The 23,319-nt window shown below is 34.7% G+C and overlaps 3 protein-coding genes across 3 annotated transcripts in view; 1 reads left to right on the top strand and 2 right to left on the bottom strand.

The window, feature by feature from the left end:
• Positions 1-23,319, bottom strand: part of l(3)mbt (lethal (3) malignant brain tumor) — a 250,249-nt gene that overhangs the window by 193,622 nt on the left and 33,308 nt on the right. The window lies entirely within an intron of this gene.
• On the top strand, positions 8,753-20,596 carry Hsepi (D-glucuronyl C5-epimerase). Its single transcript, XM_089698812.1, has 8 exons — positions 8,753-8,949; positions 9,823-9,943; positions 10,290-10,432; positions 11,532-12,107; positions 12,400-12,534; positions 13,275-13,459; positions 16,370-16,534; positions 17,170-20,596. Exons 2-8 carry the CDS (start codon positions 9,835-9,837, stop codon positions 17,534-17,536), a joined length of 1,680 nt encoding a protein of 559 aa, XP_089554938.1. The 5' UTR covers positions 8,753-8,949; positions 9,823-9,834; the 3' UTR covers positions 17,537-20,596.
• On the bottom strand, positions 21,762-22,853 carry LOC149485555 (uncharacterized). The gene is made up of 2 exons (XM_089698811.1): positions 22,584-22,853; positions 21,762-22,339 (listed from the first exon to the last, which is right to left on the bottom strand). The coding sequence occupies exons 1-2, from the start codon at positions 22,842-22,844 to the stop codon at positions 22,145-22,147; spliced, it is 456 nt and encodes a 151-aa protein (XP_089554937.1). The 5' UTR covers positions 22,845-22,853; the 3' UTR covers positions 21,762-22,144.

Raw genomic sequence — 23,319 nt, 5'->3', positions numbered from 1 at the left:
TTGCAACAGACACTGATTATTTTTTATAGAATCAATTTATACCGTGGTTTATTGAAAACGATGTAGATGGACATAATTCGTGTGCCCTTTATCAGGTGTAATGTTTTGTAATTTTTCTTTAATTAACCTTAAATGATATAATGTACAGATGGAAAGGACAAATAGGACATAATCTAGTTTTTCTTTATGCCTCATATTTTCAACCTTTGTATATTTTTTGTAAAAGGATGATTTAAATCAGAATGGTCCTTTCAAAACTTATTTATCTTTTTTTTAAATGCGATCGAAAAGACGATTATGTGTAAGTGACGCAGTATTGCCAACCTTACAACAAGAAGAAAGTTGACGAGTTGCATAAACTGTTTCTATTAATACATAATTCATACCAATAAATATAAAAGTATTGCAATTTGCAATGAATGAAAATGTTATTAAAATATTATCTTTATTGTAACTTCTACATAAAATAACAGACCTACGCAATGATTAAATTGCCATGTTTTAATTGAATTTTATATATTTTTTATTTCATGGATGTTTAAAATGACAAAATTTTAATCATGTTATCATTGTAGTATTAATTTGTATTCTTGATAAATTTTTAATTATGTGATGAATTTTATGTTTTATATTTATTTTTTTCGTCAATGGATGATAAATTTGATTATGTATTTTTAGACTTTTAAAACTGAAAAATTTTAAGACATTATTTTATAATTATTGTTGTATACGCCTGCTTTATGGCCAATTCAGTTTATGAAATAATTATTAATGTATTTCTGTAAATTGTATTAATTGAGTCATTATTGGTGTGTCTAATAAATAAATAAATAAATAAATAAATGATGTTAACCTTTACTGTTGCGAAACAGTGGGAGTCCGCAATTTTTTACGTATTAAATTACATGTTAACCTTTATAAAATACTAGCGGTCCGCCCCGGCTTCACCCGTGGTACATGTTTACGTTTTCTCTACATAAGAACCATCCTCGTACTTCAAGGAATATAATAAAAAAAGAATTATCGAAATCGGTTCAGCCGTTCTCGAGTTATGCGCTTACCAACACATTTTGCGATTCATTTTTATATATAAAAAAGAATATCGACGTGATTTAAACGCCTTTGATAATGTAAGTAAATTTATTTCAAATTTTTTTCGTTAAACATGTAATGAAAAATAATAAGATCAATACGAAAAGTGGAGATTTACGAGCTAGAAGAATATAGAGATATTTCCTATATCTAGTCTTATTAGTGGATTAGTAAAAAGGTGTATTTGATTTTTTATGAGTGTGAATATAATATTTTCTATACTAATATTATAAAGAGGAAAGGTTTGTAATTATGTTTGTATGTATATGGTTTTCACGCATAAACTACTGGACCGATTTTGATGAAATTTGGCACAGATAATCTTTAGACCCTGAGAAAGAACGTAGGCTACCTTTTATTGCGAAATATGTACCACGGGCAAAGCCGGGGCGGACCGCTAGTCTCATACATTGCTGTTGTTATATATCTCAAAAATGCTTAGCAGTTAGCACCTATAAAAATCTCTAACAACTCATTTCATACATTGATATCTACCGAGAATTACTTGACAAAAATGGCTTAAATAGCTTATTAATTATTATTTTTCTCTATTGATCGATAGAAAATCCTGGGCTTAATTAGCTCCAAATATTGTGTACGAGTATAAAATGTATGTGTATTGTGTATGTCTATCTGTCGACTACATTGTCATTATCATATTAAACACGTTCGAAATGTATAAATACTGTCATCATTAACTTCTTAGTTACATAAGTGAACAATTAAAAACAATGCAGTCAATTAGGTCTCCTATTTTATCATTTTAATTAAAATGATAAATTATGAGACCTAATTTCTAAAATACTGTACCTAAAAGGCATCGCACTATCTAGTATCTCGTCTAATTTATTTTCAAAACCCTTTCTAAACGAAGTACCTAAGTAATTAAAGCAAAAAATTCAACGTCAGTTACGTTGAATCTTGCATTATAAAGCAAATTTTTCTTACAAAGGAAAATACGGGGTGGAACGTTATTACAGAAATAGTTTTATAACATTGAAGAGGAGGCTCCAAATACCGAGATATTAAGTTCTGAGACGGGCCTTAATGAGAACAGCGATCTGACAGCTTGCCCTTAAAGAATTTTCACATTTGCCACCTATCTCACTCTTAAATTACACATGCCTGTTCTAAATTATCGAGTGCTTTTTAATATACTAGTGGTCCGCCCCGGCTTCGCCCGTGGTACATATTTCGCAATAAAAGGTAGCCTATGTCCTTTCTAAGGTATCAAAATATCTACATACCAAATTTTAATGCAAATTGGTTCAGTAGTTTAGGCGTGATTGAGTAACAGACAGACAGACAGAGTTCTTTCGCATTTATAATATTAGTATGGATTTATCTACTTTTTTATCAGTTATGATTAATTATTTTGTGGCACATACTTAAATGATTTCACGGTTGAACAGGCCTCGCATAAACTACTCATATTAATGCTAACAATGGCTATTGATACTATATACACCTTCAGTAGATTCGTGATGCTAAACTGAAAACGATTTAAGAGCTGCCTAAATTTAATGAGCACGAACTGCATGGAAATTTTAAGAGTGTAAATACGGACCGAAATAAATAAATTGAACGATTGCCATATAGCAGAAGTATGAATTATAATTTTCTATTCATTAAACGGTTTAATAAATTTTGCGGTTATTTTAAAATGGCTCGTAACTTTTTTCTTAATGATGTAATTAATATATTTTATATTCTCATGAGAAAACGTAACCGTTGTTATTTATTTCATTCTATTTTTTTCTATTTCAAAATGTAATTTTTTTATGAAAACTTTTTATTGCTATGAAATTCCAATATTCATGTTTCTAAGAAATAGGAAAATAAAGATATGCACTTTATGTAAGTAACTAGGCTGTTGCCCGCAGTTTCTTTCGAAAAGATAAATTTCCATCAATACATTTTTCATAAAAGAAAATTGTTTATCGCGACTTCAAACTTCTACTTATCTATGAAAATATTTCTCCTGTATAAATAAAAATTTAAGAGAAAGTCGTGTTGTTCAACGATATTTAGTTTTTTGGATATTGTCTCCGCTTGGATTAGGGTTACGCTACAGCTACCTATATTATAATTGTGTTTATATGTTAAATTTAATTAATAATATTTATTTAAAAGTTTTGAAGTCAGAAATGAAGTTACTTGAACTCAAAACATTTCAAACTGATCTATCAAAAATTGCGAGTTATGCAAAGCTCTGAAAGCTATTATTTTTCAATGAAAAAAAATTACATCGCAAATTTTAAAAATCTTCTCTCTTTACTCAAATCTTCGGCTACTATTCCTTCTTATGGCACGTGTATGAATACACCAAAAATGAACATAACATATCTCCTTAAAACTGATCTCGGAGAAGTTTATGAGGATCTTTATGAGGTCATTAATTTTGAAACGATCGTATTAATATGAACCCTATTCCTTATACTTCATTAGACTGAATCGATAGCTACGCATGTCGCGATGAAAAATACTATATTATCGAGCTGTTTATTGAAAGAATAATAAACACGTATGTATTGTTTACAAGTCAATTATGTATACTGTGATTAATTGAATTCATTATTTTGTTTACATTGTATGTATGAAAAGACATAAATGTTGTGCAAGCTAATTACCTATGCACATTGGACAAATCAATTTCTTCTAAACTTAGTTAGGTACTTATAATAGCATTATAATATATGGCAATAGGTACATGACTGTTGAATAAACAAAAAGCAAACGATATCATATTTTAGTATATTAAAATTAGGTATAATTTACGTATTTAGTTTAACTGTGTTAGTATTTACATTCAACACCTATTACGAATTACGATAAAATCGTACTTGTAAAGTGTCAAGATCACGATTTTTTTATTTAGAAGTGATATTATTGCCAACCTCATCTCTTGAAGTTATCGATTACCTACAGAAAAAAATTATTAGGTATACATTAACTAAATTATCAAACACAAAAATATTTCAATTTTATCAATTTTTCTCATTCATTTATTTAGTTTATCATCGCATCCACCCGGATAGAAAAGGATTTCAAATTTTTGTCAGTCATATAGGAAACAAAGTCTGATGAGCCCAATCTTCAGTAATACGAGTAGGTAAGTGGTTTAAGTAACATGACTTCTTTTTTAACCGACATTCCAAAAACTCGTAGCGTATTTTTTATTTATTTAAAAGTTGTTGTTTTAATTACATATTTTGGTAGAATATTTATGGTTATTAAAAGTGGGTAGTTTATTCAATAATATTATATGGTGATATAAAAAAGTTTGTATTAATAGCCTTTTTGTATGTAACTGTTCCTTTAAACTTAATTAAGGATGGAGTGTCCTTCAGGGTGGATTATATTTGATGAGGACAATCAAGATCTTTTTTATAGATACGAAGATATAGCGCCAATAGCCTAGCTGATTTAAATCCTTTATGAGTATATTGTAATTGTTTTCTATAATGTACTTTAATTTTTAGTTAAATTTTATTAAATAAGTGCTTTATAGTCAACATAAAATACGAAATAACATTATTCATAAACGGAAGGTAATTTGAAATATTACGATAATTATATCACGACAATTCCAAGACAATTTCTGGACAATTTTCACACATGGCTCGATCTGATCCCATACTAAGCTTCCGCTTGTGTTATGGAAACCAGACGGCTGATAAATATACATATAATATAATTTTAAATAAATAATTATATAGATAATAACACCAAGATACAGAGCAAACATCTATGTTCATCACACAAATATTTGCCCTGGGTGGGAATCGACCTCTGGCTCGGAAGGCAGGGCCACTACGAACCAAGCCAACCAGTTATACTATAACCGGTACCACAGACTAATAATAATATACTACGTACCGGTACATAATTTTTGAGAACTTTTGTGGGTGATACTCCGTCACCCTCTACATAATCAAGAATTTAAAAAGTAGTAAGTATCTCGTTCCTGTATAGTCTTGCATTTGTCTTATTCAGGCGCGTTGCTACCGCCGTGTCTGCCGTATCAATTATACGGGGCCCCCGTGCCAAGGGGGCCCCCAACGTGCGTAAGCAAAACTTACTAAAAACTTCCCATTTTTTTTTCAGAAATGATAAGTCAAAAAAAGCAATTTTCTGGCCTCCTGTGTGTATATTTAATTTGTATTCTTTGTTAAAAATTTTGAAATAAGTGACAGATAGGTAATTATGATGAATAAATATTTGTTTTAATTTAATGCAAACATTTTTTTTTCTTTTGTGAGAAATCTTTACCCTTCCTAAGGGCCCCCAAACAAATTTGTATACGGGGCCCCGCCAAGGCACGCTACGCTTCTGGTTTTATTGCATTGCTGTTTCTTTTAATTCAGAACTAATTAGGGGTCATATTATCTATGTCAAGAACTTGTGACGTTTGTTTATCATAAGAATGACGCTAATAAACGTTTCTTCATCAGTTCATCATCATCAGAGTTAAGTTAGGGAAAACATTCGACTCACTAATTAATAAATAATAAATGGCCTTGAACCCTTTTCGACAGATAATAACAGATATGTTTAATATCAAAAAGATTTAATAATCGATAAAGGTCGATGTCCTACAGGCTCTTAGACCATATTATAATGTATGTATTACTAGATTGTATTGTAAACTCTATAATATATGGTAAAACTACTCAACTGTTTCGGATAAAATTTTGCAAATCTATAACTTGTTTCAGTACGAAAGTTATATTGTATTTCCGTTTAAAATAAGTGAAACTATATTATATAGTTCAATAATACTGAGAGACTAATATTAATAAATGATTAATGAAATAAACCTCATAGGTAAATACTTAAAAAAACGTAACCCTATACGACTTAAGAGAAGTGAATAATTATTCATTCAATTGCTTTTAAATATAAAAAAAAGTTATAAGTAGCTCTGAGAATAGAATAAAATATTTCACATGAAGTAAGTAATATTTGAGAGCACTTGGCAATGTGCTTGTTGGATGGTTCTTCGACAGTGCTCTATTGATTTCACACACCAACAACAAATATATAGACTTTTATCCCAATTATATTGCAATACTAGCAGAGGAATCTGTATAGTTAAGAAATGAAATAATGAATAATTTTAATTACAAAATTCTTATATTGAAATATTTTTTTAAAATAAAAGCATCTGCCGAAATGCTGGTCGTCCACCTTTCCATTTACTGTAAATATGTACATTATATTATGCTGTACAGTGTACGTACATTTCTGTGTATACAATATTATTAAATTAATTTGTTGACTGTGATGTACATTTTTGCGACAGAGCCCGGTAGTAAAAAATCTATTTTATCTATGCTACGCGCTACAGCAACCGCTACGGGCCTGCTACGGGCTACGGGTTTTATATTCACGCATGTGCCAACATTCTAATGCATATTTTTATAGTTATTTCTCCTATCTTTTGTATCTACATATTTCCATTCAAATCAATACTTTCATATTTTGTTGAGAGAAAACAAACCATGCCGTTAGGAATTTCTGTGAATAATATTTAAGAGGAAAATCGATCTATTTCATACGTATTCTAATATATTATAGTAACATGTACAATACGAGGGTTGATAAGATTTGTTCTAATGCAGACTGCATGTGCACATATAGGCTAGAAAAGGACGCGCGCATGGCGGTTTGGCGCGCGAGAACAGGACGCCGGCTGCGGCACCAGACCCTAGATGGAGCACTGCTGCACTAGCACTACTGCACACGGGAACACGGGCAGGCACGAGGGCGTGATAATAACCATCTCCGGGCGTGTCAGTGATCGGTTACGTAAGCGGCGGCGCCGGTCGCATGAGGGTTACCTCTCTGGCCATCGCGGCATGACCGCCGGAGGCCGCGGGCGCGCGTTCACGCCGCCATCTTCGAGGGGCACAGCCCGGGACTCGCGTCACGACTCGCGGAACACTTAGCGCTGCGCCGCGTGGGCGGCGATCGATGTGCCACCCGCGCCTGCGCGCCCGACCGCCGCCGACGGGCCCCGAGCGCCCGATGCATCCGCCCTGACCCACTTCGCGCGCACACTGACCTCCTTCTACCAATGGACTCGCGATGCGACGTGTACACCTCCCCTATTTTATTCGACTCCACGAGCAATTGACAGCTTAAGACCCTTCACTTTAAGACGATAGTCGAGTGGCAATTTAGCACTTCGGTAGAAAATCTGTTGGCAACGGACATCTATTGCACTGTAAGGTAGTAAGATAAGTTGGTATTTATATGCCCGGGAGGCAAACAATGAATAACGAACTGTGAAATCAAACTAGACTGTTAGCAGTCGAGGTGATTTTACTTGTAAATGCGAATACAATTTAGCCACAGTCATATTTTATGTATATTTTTTATCTCAATTTTCAAAGGCATGTAAGTAAGGTAAGGCTGTATTTCATGCATTTTAATCAGAGATCGAAAGTTTAATCCTCATTTCGTGCAGTCTGCAATACATATAATAATATGTAGGTATGTAACACAATCTTACAGCCGGCCTTTATTAAAACTTATCTAAAATTTAACAGCATAATTTGATCTTTTTTTCGTTTATTTTTGTATAAATACGAATTTAAGAAAATTATTTGTGTTCTATATCATCCAAACTGAATTCGATATACTGAGTATATAACAATCAATTTATTTCAAACGAAGTTACAGAAAAATAAAATTAGGTACTTATTAAGTTAAATGAACAGGGTTCTTTAAGTATATAAATTTATAAAGAATAGAAAAAATTCGATCACGAGGCGAGGAGGGTCCTATAAATTAGTGAATTATATTCAGTGTCGGAAAGTGATCCGCTAGACAGCCTGGGTTAGGGTTACCCCCTGTTCTAATTTTAAATGAATAGAGAGCCAAGAGGTACTTAACCGTCTGACTTTGCTTTGTTTATACAAAAACACTAATTTCCTTAAAATAAGTTACTTGGTCACACAATATGTGGATTCGTTTATGTATTAAATATATTGTGAAGGTCGCTTGAATCACGACACGTGATAATCCTATTACCGTTAAACTTATTATAAGAATTGATCTGAAGCCATTTTCGTTACATTTCATACCTCTGTATCCAATTGTATATTTCTAATAAATTATTTCTAATATTAAAATAGGTATATATTTCTAAATAATAACATATTCCAAACGACCAAACGTAAGGCCACCATTTGTGTTTTAACATATTTAATATACCTAATACATTAAAAAAAATTATGGCCCACGTCACCCTACGCCCTTCAAAAACCATGAGATTATCCATGTGGATTATCCTGAAGTTATAGCAGGGTTCATAAGCCTAGTAACTATTTAGTTAAGCGACAAGTTGAAATGAAGTGAAAAAAACATATAAAGGAAATTATAATGATTATGAATTGATCTCTAAACCCACAACAAAATCACACTGCACTTCAATTTTATTAAGTTTTCTCTCTTTTTTTTAATCATATACGTGCTGCAAATCCCAAAGGAACCGCATTCTGCGAACGTCCAGTGACCGGTGAGATAAAAAAAGTAAATCGTAAACTTCATTCCACTTCATTCATTTCACGAACGCTTGTCAAATGTCAACTGTCAGCGGAGCAATTGTCATTTGTATATTGTCATATAACATATTTTGTCAATTGTCAAATCAAGTGAGATGAACACGCAAAGTACTCGGTGATTACATTTTTAAATGTAAAATTATTCAAGTGAAAAGCCGTGTGAAAGTTAAGACTACTGTGCTATGTTAATAATTAAAAGTGTTAATATGAAATACAGACTAATTCATGAATATGAAAGAAGTGTCCATTTAATTTAAGTTCAAACGAATGGACCGCTGTGCGAAAAGTAAGCATTTCTTCAAAAAACATTGTGTACATGAAAATAGAACTAGATCTTGAGTTTATTTATATTTTTGTATACAAGCGATTACAGCCTATAATTTAGCAAAAATTCCCTCAAGTATCTACTTGATAAACTCTAAACAGCAATTCATAGCTTGATACGTTTTTTTATTTACACAGTGCTTATCGTCGCATATTATGTAGTCTTCTGTACATATTTATGTCTACTATTTATCCGGATATACTACAATCAATATAATAATTTTAAAGTGTAGGTTTTTTAGTCTCCTGATTATAAATCATATAATGTACAAAGTTATGCTAAGAATTTTTGTGACTTATTAAAAGTGTTTTACTTGTTTGAACTTAAAGTTAACATAATGATTATGTCCTTATAATATGGTTTAAGCAATGCTATAATTTATGTTAGAATGGAGCATAATTCAGCCATTTATTTATAATGTACTTATGATAAATGTTTCACATAAATTGATTTTATTATCTTGACTACCTGTGACTTGTCTCTTATATTTTTTGCTGTGTGTATATACCTATTTTATAGTAAGAATTATCAGAAAACAACTGTTCTAGATTTATCATTAAACTATATGATATAATACTAAGAACTAAATAAGTAATAATAAAACTGAAGCTGAAGAGTTTGTTTGTTTGTTTGAACGCGCTAATCTCAGGAACTACTAGTCCGATCTGAAAAATTCTTTTGGTGTTAGATAGCACATTTATCGAGGAAGACTATAGGCTATATTATTATATCATCACGCTAAGTCCAACAGGAGCAGAGCAATGCGAGTGAAACGTGGAGCACAGCTAGGCAGCCTTATATAGGTAGATTTTAAGCAGGGTGTAATTGTTATAGCAGCTATCGGCAATGATGCTGCTGCGGCTGAACATGCGGGTGGCGCTCGCGGCGCTGTGCGCTGGCGTGCTGCTCATCATGCTGTACTGGAGCCGCTGTGGCGATCTCGCGAGGAGACCAAGTTAGTTATGTTTAGAGTTAATATCTTAATACAAATTATATTGTTAAAAATATGCAAAGCCGACGGAGGTCACTGGTTGACCCCGCACAGGTTTTCCTAGTGGGTTGACCAGAGATTTACAATTTATGTGAAAGTTTGTAAAAAAATTGTGAAAAATAAATAAATTTTGAATTTGAATTTTATTTGAATATAATCTTTACCTCAACTTGATATAATTTCTCATTGAAGATAATATAAGTAGCTAATGATTTTTTTTATTATCTTAAAATCACACCAATACCTACACTTCGTAATTTGACGTTTCTGATATATTTCAATTACATTTTATGCATAATATTGTCACCAGTTGGTTCAGCGCTGGGCAATAGCCTCGTGGAACGCAGCAATGAGGATATTGACTGTGTAATTAATGGGGAATACTCGGTGGGCTGCCGGCGGGACCATGACGAAGTATACCTACCATTCTCCTTCATACACAAGTACTTCGAGGTAGGTTTTCTTTTATAGATCTTACTTTCTTTTTCTCAATCAAATTAATACTACTGAAGTCATAAATTTTCTCCCAAATTATGTGAACAATGCAGTAGATTGTTTATAAAAGAAACCTGGTATAATGATTTCACTCTGATATGTATAAATGAATTTTTGATGAAACATCGGATTTTCAATTAATTAATAAAGGTTGTTATAGTTCAGACTTAAACGTAAATTGTTACATAATTTAACTTTCAAAAAATCGAAATAGAAGAATATGAAAAATTTGTTATACAGTTTAAGCTAACATTGTTTTTTAATAAAGCTAATTATAATCAAATATCTTCATTAACACCAGTAACGTTCCTTAAATTAAAAGAAAGAAAATTACGGCCAATAAAAAACAATGTTTTCAAGAAAGTACATTTCACGACCAGTAAGATAATGCAATGCAAACACATACACATCGCATTTTTATAGCATAGTTTCCACCTCGTGTAATTAACGCGCTAATAACTTATTCCCGCAAGTCACGACCCAAAAACGTTCTAAAATAAAGTAATTATCTCTACAACAGATCTGCTCGTAATTAGCAAAGGCAACGTTGCCAAAATACCTCGTATTACTAATGCATTCACGTCGACCTAATACCTACATGCACCTACGGCCCCGAGGGCGAGCCAATGCTTTTAAAGTTATTTAGGATAATGACCAATCCGTCCAATTGATGTCGAGATTGCACAGAGTAATCCGATTAGACTAATATGCTTTTGGAAATGTGTTTGTTCGTCGAGTGGGCTGTGACTTGTAGCGGAAGAATAATTGGGGCGATGTCCAAGGTGACGTTCTGATGTGAGATATGACTTTATGAGACAGATATCTTGCTTGGCGCGTGATTATATTACACGGATGGTAAAATTATATTTTCGTTTCTTTAGCTTCTTAAACTTTGGTTTAACAGCACAAAGTAAAGTTGGTTAGGATTTTAGAAAAGACCGACAATTGTTACGAAATTTATTAAAACTTGGCGTCTATGTAGTTTTACATATTATAACAATTTTGTTAAAAATAGAAAATTGACATAATCATAGTAATAAATGTAACTATTTACCAGGTATACGGCAAAATATCGGCTACAGATGGCGTGGAAAAGTTCGAATGGTCGCATAGCTATAGCAAAATATATCACCCGAAAAAGAAATACGATCCTCGCGGCACATTTACTACCTTCGAAAATTATAACGTGGAGGTCAGGGATAGGGTGAAATGCATCAGCGGTATAGAAGGAGTGCCAGTGTCCACGCAATGGGAACCAAGGGGCTTCTTCTATCCAACACAGATAGCTCAATTTGGCCTTGCCCATTATAGCAAGAACTTGACAGAACCCGAGCCTAGAGTCAGAATTATAGACGATGGGGATAAAAACCTAGCCAGTTGGACTGTAAGCAGCGACGCGACATTGATTAGAGAATATGATAAAGCATTGAAGTCGAATGCTATAAGATTCGCAACGACGGACCAAGTGGGGAGTCAGGTCTGGTGCAAGGTGAATATAAGCCAGGACTTCGTGCTCAGCTTGGATTTGTTGTTGAAGCCGAACTCGTCGCTGTCGGTCGTGTTGCAGAATAAGGATAAGAAGGAGACGGTGTACTTGCACTATGTGACGAGTATGCAGTTGATATATGCGCAGGTACGTTGAACAGTATAGCTTGAATTTGGTATACAATAATTAGTTGCCCCTGCACTTAAAGTTTCGATAAATTCCCGATGAAAAATTTCGATGTCCTAAAAAAATCAAGTCAGAGCATTATAGACTTGGTATCTACGAATAAAAACTATTTGCAATAAACATAAATGTTAGTACTAACGCATTTAAATTCAAGAATTAATCGGATCGACTCGTAAGTAACTTTAAAGAAAAATATTTTTTTTGCTAGAAATATGTTTTTATTTTGATTTACGTGTGTACTTATAATTCGTAGGACGAGCACATATACTACGGCATCGGCGTTGAATACAAATGGCGGCGGCTCACACGTGACCTCATCATCGACATGCAAAAGGGCTGGGCGCTGCTCGACCGGCCCAAGCGGAAATCTCCTAGGAATAAGTTTAGAGTGAGTATTGGTTTATTTCACAGATAAATCTAAAACTTGATTGAATCTTGTCACCAAAATAAATTCATCATATTGATTGATTTTCATATGTATATTATAATATTATAATAATTGCATATTTAATATCAATTATATTATACGGTAAATATTTCAGGACAAATATTTTCAGGACAATTTTCACACACGGCACAATCTGATCCCATACTAAGCTTTCGCTTGTGTTATGGAAACCAGATGGCTGATAAACATACATATATATATATATATACCAGTAGCGAGAACTAATCTTTTAGCCAAATCGCCTCTTATTTGTGCATTTCGTACAATTAACGAATTGCACAATATAATAGATGTGTTTTCTTGTAGTTTGAGCGAATTTTCAAAGGTACTACTAAATATATTATGCTATCAGCAGAAATGTTAAGTTTATGAATTATTGAGGCTTAATAGGCTATTCTTGTGTTACAACGTGTTTATTTTTATATTTTTATGAGATATGTTTGTTTTTCTTAATTTATAAAAGAACTCTGTCGAATTAGGTTAACCTGTAATGATAGTTAGTTCTATGTGTGTGTGTAAATAAATAAATAAATAAATATAATTTTTAAATAAATACTTATATAGATAATTAACACCCAGACACAGAGCAAACATCTTTGTTGTTTACTAAGTACAACATTACAAAAATATTTTTAGAAGGCATTTCCTTGACTTCACTGATCTCTGGATATTTATGACAGATAGCGAGCATCCACCTATCCGGTGGCGGCAGTGCTGCCAACGTGCGTGTGTCGAGCAGCTCGCACATGGCGCACTTCTTCGCGGCGGCGCGCTGGCTGGCGGGCTCGCAGCGCGCGCGCGGCGGCTGGCCCGTGCCGGCGCGCCGCCGGGTCGCCGCGCGCGTGCCCGACCTGCGCCCCGGCTGGTGAGTGACCAGTAGCGGTCGAGCAGCTCGCACATGGCGCACTTCGCGGCGGCGCGCTGGCTGGCGGGCTCGCAGCGCGCGCGCGGCGGCTGGCCCGTGCCGGCGCGCCGCCGGGTCGCCGCGCGCGTGCCCGACCTGCGCCCCGGCTGGTGAGTGACCAGTAGCGGTCGAGCAGCTCGCACATGGCGCACTTCGCGGCGGCGCGCTGGCTGGCGGGCTCGCAGCGCGCGCGCGGCGGCTGGCCCGTGCCGGCGCGCCGCCGGGTCGCCGCGCGCGTGCCCGACCTGCGCCCCGGCTGGTGAGTGACCAGTAGCGGTCGAGCAGCTCGCACATGGCGCACTTCGCGGCGGCGCGCTGGCTGGCGGGCTCGCAGCGCGCGCGCGGCGGCTGGCCCGTGCCGGCGCGCCGCCGGGTCGCCGCGCGCGTGCCCGACCTGCGCCCCGGCTGGTGAGTGACCAGTAGCGGTCGAGCAGCTCGCACATGGCGCACTTCGCGGCGGCGCGCTGGCTGGCGGGCTCGCAGCGCGCGCGCGGCGGCTGGCCCGTGCCGGCGCGCCGCCGGGTCGCCGCGCGCGTGCCCGACCTGCGCCCCGGCTGGTGAGTGACCAGTAGCGGTCGAGCAGGACCTTCATCATCATCACCATCACCTGCACCATCAAAACTCAAACTCAAACTCAAACATTTATTTATTCAATTAGACTTCTTCTAGAAGCACTTTTGAAACGTCATTAGGTACATATTTTTAACATTTACCACCGATTCGGAAAGCAGTATCTACGGAGAAGAATCGGCAAGAAACTCCATAGTTGCTCTTTTTAATCATATCAGTTTTACAATTTTACAAATTACATATGTAACATCATAATAATTATATTAACATAATATGCCAGAGAACTGTCCTGTGGTTTTTACGCGACAACCCTCCATGGGTTTTTATCGTCCATATATTCCTTAATACTGTAATAGGCTCTCTGAACTAGTACATTTTTTATATAAGTTTTAAATTTAGAACTACTAAACTCTTTAATATTATGAGGAATTCTGTTGTAAAAGCGTATACCTTGACCCATAAATGAATTTTTAACTTTAGCTAGCCGGAAAAATGGCATTTCAATTTTATTTCTGTTTCTTGTGTCATAACAATGTATATCTCCGACTTTTGTGTGTAAGTCATCATCACCTACACCAACATCACTATTAGAAAGAAAGAAGAAAGGTGGTATGTCCTAAACGCATGATACCATGCAACGTCCTTTGTTGGCGGCAAAGAAGCATGTTTAAATTTACTTTTTATTGATAACTAAGGATTCCTTATCCGTGTCCCCTCTGTACAAAGTTACTAGAAAGCGTGCTCCGGCGTCTTCGATTTCTTCTGGTCGTGACGACGAAATTTCACGGTTGGAAACTAAAAATACAGACGATGAAACAGAAAATTTCAGCGACGATAATGAAGAAGCCACCGTTGACCAGCCCGGGCCGTCAAAAAGAATTAAAAAATGATAGCTGCACAATTTTTAAACAAAATTTATATTATATGATTTCTGTAAATATTATTATTTCCGTCGCTTGTAACTTTTTACCTTTAAGACTTACAGAATAATCATGTATGCAAAAAATGTAGGTAATTTTGTCTTCTTTGAACCCCTCATAGACACTTTTGTGATTTAGTAAACAATTGAGAAGTTATTTAAAATATACTTAATTTTAGCACCTTTAATTCAAGATGGCGGCTAGCGCCTGGGTCCGTCGAGGTCGAAAACTTGGATTTTTATTAACCTTTTATACCTAAACAATATTGTTTCAAAACATTTTCTACGCCACCTTTTGTAGTGCAGAGGCTTTTACATTTCCCCACAGACTGGACTATAAAAACTAACACATGACATGTTCCAATTAATTAAGATTCTACATACTCCGTCAATATAAGGAATGTAAGTCGTACTGCATACTTGCGCTAAATAGCTGCATGCGGCTGAGTCCGAGATTCAAGGCCGGGAGATAAAACGGCATGTTATGACACTATTATTTGTTAATATTTTATCTGTGTTATATCAGTCTGGTAATTATGTTCCTTTGAACCTGCCGCTAAGTATTGGTTTGCCTCAATTCATAAGAATGAAAATATATAAGTTAACTACGGACGGACAGATAGCGATAGCGACTGTTTTATACTAGCCGTTTCGTTTTTGAAAAAACATCTATCAAAATCTACATTTATAAGAACATGATTTAATGTCTGAATCAAAAATATTTAAAAAGTGCTTTCAGTTAACTAACTCAATTATTGTAAACTAGCTTTCCGCCCGCGGCTTCGACCGCGTTTTCAAAGAAAAACCTGCATAGTTCCCGTTGCCGTAGGATTTCTGGGATAAAACCTATCCTATGTGTTAATCCAGAGATCGACCGCCTCCTCGGTACAGTGGTTGACGCGTGAGCGTAGAACCGAGGGGTCCTGGGTTCGATTCCCGGTGGAGACGAAAAAAAAAAGTCTCGGTCTGGCAGGACACAGAAGGCTGATCACCTACTTGTCCCTAAAGAAAAATCGATCAGTGAAACAGATGTATGAATAATGCATCTGCCCCCTACCCCACTACGGGGACACGGGACTTCACTTTTCTTTATGTGTTAATCCAAGTTACCCTCTATATGTGTGCTAATTTTCATTGTAATCGGTTCAGTAGTATTTGCGTAAAAGAGTAACAAACACACACATACACATCCAAACAAACTTTCGCATTTATAATATTATGGTAGGATTAAAAAAACGTATACAAGAACTTTCCTCTGTCCATATAGCGTCGATATATCTTTACTTCTCTCTAGATTTTATTTAATCGCAATTTCAGCACACAATGCATAGACTTAATTTTTCTATATTTTATGCGATTATACAAGACTTCCACGTTTCCAGGCACTCCGCGATGAGCCAAGGGCACGGTATATCAGTGCTAGCCCGTGCGTACCACCGCAGCGGTGACGCAGCGTATCTGCGGGCCGCTCGACGCGCGCTTGCGTTGTTGGACGTGGCCAGTAGTGAGGGCGGTGTGAAGGCCATGTGGATGGATCGATATGTGTGGTGAGAGCATTGCTTAGGCCGGTTGCAGAGCTTGACCGACCATCAGTGCGTACGTCAGTCGCGCTTTTCATATGTATAGAAATTCATAAAACCGTTCATAGCTAGACCGACCATACGCACGCGTATTGTCATACGTATTAGTATCATAGTCATACACATTGTTGATGCGTATCGTCAGGACCGATAGTACGCACTGACGGTCGGTGAAGCTCTGCAACCGGCCTTACATTTACAGGCACTCAGCAATGAGTCAAGGGCACGGTATCGCAACGGTGACGCAGCGAACCACCGCAGCGATGACGCTCGATAGATAAAATAACTTTACTTGAAAATATGGTAATACAGTTTCAGGGATTCTGAATCATTTACATATCTTTATCCTTTATATTTTTGTAGATCTTCCTTCCTTCGAGATAACAGAGCTCCTATTTACAAGAATTTGATTGTGACCCTTGTCTACTTGATTATTATACATTAAATAATATGACGGAGATAAAATACTACTTATAAACATACGTATGCGCTATGTCCCATAAAAGACAACTAATAACTGCTTTATATGAACATAAAAATCGATGGAACCTCCAAAAGAATGCCATGTTTTCCCTCACTAAAAGTAACATTTCCACCTCCAGGTACGAAGAATACCCAACAAAACCTCCCCTATTCGTGCTCAACGGCTTCATATACACGCTTCTCGGGCTCTACGACCTGCATATCATAGAGGGAGACAATTCAGCATCCCTCGCAAAAAAGATGTTCGATGACGGAATGCTATCCCTAAAAACCCTGCTACCCATCTTCGATACAGGCAGCGGGAGTTTCTACGACCTACGCCATTTTACTTTAGGCGTTAGTCCGAACATAGCGAGATGGGATTACCACGCAACTCACGTGAACCAGTTATATTTATTGGCTGGACTCGATCCGGACCCCATTTTGATTAACACGGCTAAAAGATGGGAGGGATACATGCAAGGGAAACGCGCTGCGCACAATTGAACGTTCTAGAATGTTCTGGAAATTTGGATCGATATTTACTAAAGTTCTCGAAAGTTCTTAAATGTTTCTTCTGTGAAAGAAGAATTGACGTGTAGAAGAACGATGAGTTCTCGATTGTTCTTGAAGTTGTGGTTCATTGTTTGAGAATTGGAAATCAGTTGAGTTCTAGAATGTTCTGGAACTTAATACGGTTAAAATGTGTATAATCGAAAATTAATATACGAAGTACTTTAAAGATGAACTTGAAAGTTCTCAATGGTGATGAGTTGTAAATCTTTAAGAGATTAAAATACGAATTTCATTATTTAATGGTCGGGTTTGTTAATGAAACCTTTTCTATATTAGAAACTGATATTTAAACGAACGGTTTTTAATACATAAGCGTAAAAAGACAAAGTGGAAAATCGTGAAAATAATTGTTACTATTTATAATTTTAGATTATAAATCAGTAAAGAATCAGAAGTCCTGGCATTTTGTAAAAATAATATAATTGAATCGACTACATATTAACAAATTATTTGTATTCTAAGCTACTTTAGCCTTCGTAACAACGATTTGTTTTGTAAATTTCTACTAAAATACTACTGAAACATAGCTACAACTTTTTCAAACTTTTCCGAATCAGCGCAGTAGTTTATGTGATTTTATCAATATACCTTTTTTTCTATGCCTATGTAGATTTTATGTATCTAATTGAATTGAAATTGATAAAAAATCATTTTTGATGTGGAATTTCTATGTGTAACATGTTCCCCTTTTGTATCGAGCAGGTTTTCTAAGACTGACTATTAACCACGATCCGCTTTTTGTAATCTTGTACATAGTGAATAAGTTTAATTTGTTATGAAATGTGATTTAACGGTACTTAATGTAAATACACTATTTATTATATTTAATACTCTAATATTATTGTATAAGAGGAGATTAGAAAGAAAATAGATTGAGTAATCTTGATGCTTATGGGCTTGCCTTAAAGGAAACGCCCACTTATAAATAAATAAATACATAATTACTTACTTTTCGTGCAGGAATTATGAAAAAATATAGCCCGTGTCATTATGATGTAGCTATCTTCTAGTGAAATTATTTTCAAAAGCGATGAAACAGTTTTTAATAAATGACTTATTAGTCATAGCTGAAATAATATATAATCCACGAACTTCACACGCTATCTAGTCCCAAACTAACATATCTTGTATCGAAAGTAGACAACTGAATAACTTTTTTTTAAATAACACGTAAATATACACGCAAAATAAACAATAACGTTAAATATCTTTATAATTGTAATATTCCTTATAGGTGGTATAGAATAACCCTCTACAGAGAAATATTTATTAGTAATTATCAAAGTAATTATTAGGTATGCACATAATATATGCACTTACATCAATTTTACTCTTAGGGACCATAAAGCAGAAGGTTCTTCTTTTTAAGATTTAAACAATATTTTTCAAAATACCTTCTCAAAATTCCATAATGAACAATGGTCAGGAGTAAATGACGTTTTAAAACTGGATTTAAAACAGTTTTAAACAATCGAAATGTACATAAATACGATTAAATTAGTACGGTTGTGAACGAAAGCACAAAACGTTGTCGATTTTATATGAATGTCTTGTAGATACAATATAATTACTTAATTTTTATACTCTTTAAACTTAAGAATACAGAATATTTTATTTTTTATTTTAATTTTTAATAAGCTTCACAAATAAACTTTTAAATCACGTAGAATGAATTAATTTGCAATAACTTCTTATAAAAGCAATAGAAAATAAACACTATCGATGTATGTTACAATGTTATACCCTAATACCTGATATATTGGTTGTACATAAAAGAAAGTCAAATGTTTTCATTATTTAACGATCCCATAATGCTACTACGATTGTCTATACTATTTTACAAAATTCAATATTCAAATCTAGATATATCCCGCGACTTCGCAACTGAAAATATTTATGCTGGCTACAAAGTTATGAAATCTCATCATAATCAGCCGAGTAGTTTGGCTATACGTGAATGGCAGATACAGTTTTGCATTTATTATAATAGTACGAATAAACTGATAACTTCGTAAGTATATGAAGAATTATTATTAAAAAAAAACTATTTTCTCATACTGGATCTTAGACCAATAAAAACGATGTAAATATTAGTAAGTGGATAACAGTATCCAAATTGTATAAGTAGGAATTGATATTAAAATTTGTAAACTTTAATAATTGATATTCAAACTGATAACTATCCCGTTCTTCCGTATGTAAAATGATTCGAGAGCGAGTGAGATAGAACTATGATTGGTTAACAATACATATTATTTTATTTATATTATTTATGAAATTAATTATTATTTTTATTTATATTCATGTTATTTTTCATAATTTCTTGCCATATCTTGTTTAATCTAACATTAAAATATATCATTATTTTCACTTCAGAAGAGATCGTTATAAATTTTAACATTATAGTAATGAATAATAATAATTATTATTTATCTTTAAACTCAGACTGTATAATTACAGATTATCCAGAGAATAAGAATTTCCAACATCTCTTGTGTATTTTGTCTTGTGTGTACTATTGTCATATAAAATGTCATCATGTCATTGATACAAACAAAACTGCAATTTTTATGTGAATAAGGTAAGACGTTATTGTGAAAATCACACTTCACATAAACTTTATCCAATTTATAACTATTCGGGGTTTATGTTTTTAATTCTTGCCATTTAGATTTGCACCTCATTCTGATAAAAAACAAATTCATCTATAAAAGAAAATTCCGTTGCGATAACTATTTATTTTATACAAAATTTTATAATAATATGTAATTAAATAAATTGTCATATATCGAAAGCTGTATACGTTAATATGCAAATTGCACATGAAACTTAACAACATTCCAATTGTTAAATGAGCTTAAAAATTAAAATTGATTTCGCATTAATAAATATATGAGATTATTGTATGTATATCAAAATAATATCGGCGTGCTAAATTGTTAATATACTCTCATTACGTGTGTTAGATCTATTAAAACTACTTTTTAAGTTCTTAGAGCGTATACGCACTATGCGGGTAGCCGTCCGGCTGACCGCAAGCACAATTATTATGTACGTAATATTCATTTCTATGCGCACTGTGCGGTCTGCGGTAGCCGCATCGCAGTGCGCATAGAAATGAATATTACGTACATAATTGTGCTTGCGGTCAGCCGGACGGCTACCCGCAATGCGGCTACCCGCATAGTGCGTATACGCTCTTAGATCACATCATTCGGTTAAGGCTTGACCGCAACCGCTGTACCGCGCCTTAGATATGTGCGCGGCGAGGTGGGGGAGACTACCGACCGTTCCGTTTCTTTCTAACTTCTAACTCGTGCTCTTTCTTACCCGGTCCCCGCCTCACCGCACATACCTCGGGCGCGGTACAACGGTTGCGGTCAAGCTATAGTAAACAGTATGTCACTTCTACATCTTCATAATGTGTAACCCTACGAGATTGATCCGACTCGAAGGATCATTGAGTATAGCTATATAGCTTCAACTATAGTCAAGAAGTATACACACCATTTCCATATTAAGTATCTATATATTAAATAAAAGAAATACATAGGTATATTCAACAGGCACGTATTTATCAAATGTAGATACTTTGTTTTCTACTTTATTTACAATTCAAAATATTAACAATACTCTATAATTTGATGTTTTGTTTGTAGATTTATTATTATTTTTGTTATGTCGTCACATGTTAGTAACTACCCGCAAAACAGCCCTTAAATAAGACGTTATTGTATAGATCCTGAATTTTAATAATGTAGACTGTAGTGTGTTAGAGTGCACTTGTGAATGACAATAAAATAACTCTCAATTATAATGTGTTTTATTGGAAACCCAGTTGCTTGCATAACAAAATGATCCATTTCGCTACAATCACTAAAGAGATAGGTGCATTTACATCAAACGAACATAAGAGCTAGAGCTTTCTTTCGTGATCATTTAGTGTAAACGAAAACTCGTCTTTAAACGTCGTGAACAGATTCTATGAAATTTTCAAATAGTGAATATTTGAAAAGTGCATAGAATCTGTTCTTGGTTCGAACGCACTAAAACAACGAAAGAATTATCTGCGCCTGTTTATACTAAAATAATTTGATATAGTGGGCTGTGGCCTGTGGGGTTAGAATGAGCACTCACTCGTTTGATGTAAATGCACCGTGATATTCTTTACAAAAAATGCTAGTCATTTTTCAAGCACTAATGATGTAAAATCGAATAATAAATATTCGTTTTGTGGTGTAAAATGATAAACTTCTTAAATCTTATTAAAGTCTTTATTTCTTCAGTTTTTTACCTATTGCACATTTTCATTCACATTGCTTTTTGTTTGAATCCTTGGGATATTTCAGGATTAAAGCTTTTTTACGAATTCATTTAAATGGCTTTGTGCATATCAATTTGAAAGCCTACATCATTACCATGAATAGAGACAATTTGATAATAACATCTCCAATCATGTAGTTACACTTATATGAAGATATATTTTTTGTTTATACGGTTTCAACCCCACATAAAAGGCAAAAGTTGCAAATAGCCTTTTTAGGGGTGGCTACACATCTCAGCGCGTTTTGCCGCTCTTTTTTCCGCTGACGTCATTTTATCAAGAACGTCCTGCATCTCGGGCCAGGGTTCGTAACGCTGGTTGATGAGGAGCATCTTGTGGATACTTGGGTTCCGCAGGTCCATTGTTCGGGATATGCATTCACGGTTGTGGGTTGTGTAGACCACGTCTACCTAGAATACACACATGCTGTAGCCTGCAGTATCTACATATTCTTGTTTAACAAATGCCTAAGAATATAAATACCTATATATTTTTTATTAAATTTAAAATGTTTTTTACATTCAATAAATCTGAAAGAAGCTTTGCTCTTTAAAGAATTTTTTTCATCTTATTAGCTAGATAATACAAATCTTATTAAAACTAGAGACTATACCTATAAAGCTTAAATAAATAAAAATATACGAACAAACATACCTTATTATTAACTGCCCAAGCTATAGAAATAACCATAAGCGTTAAACTGGTGCAAGTGACCAAGAATAAAGGAACGGTTTCCCAATAAACGGTTAGCACATAAGTCAAGTACAGTCTCCGGGGGATTGGAACATCGTACTGTGTGGGAGGAATGTAGTCACCTGCCGACCTCACAGTCGCACGACACGGTGTTAGGGCTTTTAGCATCGTCCCTGCAGGCCGAAGGGCGCTTTTAGTTAATAATGCTAATTTTGAGATCATAGGTACTGACTGTAAACATTAAAAATAGGTATACGAAAAATTCACTTAAAAATAAAATCTTAAAATATGTATGACGATTCATAATGTCATTCTAAATTATTGTAGTTATACATATAATAAAAACTATTTCAAGAGTTTTATTGTGAGTTTTATTCTCTTTACTCTATGATTTTGAGTTTCATTTTTGTATTTTGTATTTATGAACTCAACCGCTGTGGAAAGGATTATTTTATCGCCCCAATATCAATCTCGTTAAGATATAATGGAATAAATATAGGCACTTTAACATTGTTTTTCTCTGTTTATTGTAAAATTTATTCAAATTCTTATTACCCAATAACTGGCTGGTACATCTTTAAATTAAATATTGACAATTCATATAATGAAATTCAAAAGTCAAAAGTAAATATATACTTATAAACGAAATAAAACTACTTTAATTTTTAAGCATATATCCAAAAATCGATATTGCTAA

Source organism: Colias philodice, chromosome 9, assembly GCF_061535455.1.
Source record: "Colias philodice isolate Cphi_HAF_F1 chromosome 9, ilColPhil1 Martin Lab GWU primary, whole genome shotgun sequence".
Lineage (NCBI taxonomy): Eukaryota > Metazoa > Arthropoda > Insecta > Lepidoptera > Pieridae > Colias > Colias philodice.
The sequence above is the reverse complement of the archived record's forward strand: the minus strand, read 5'-3'. Positions and strand labels throughout refer to the sequence as shown.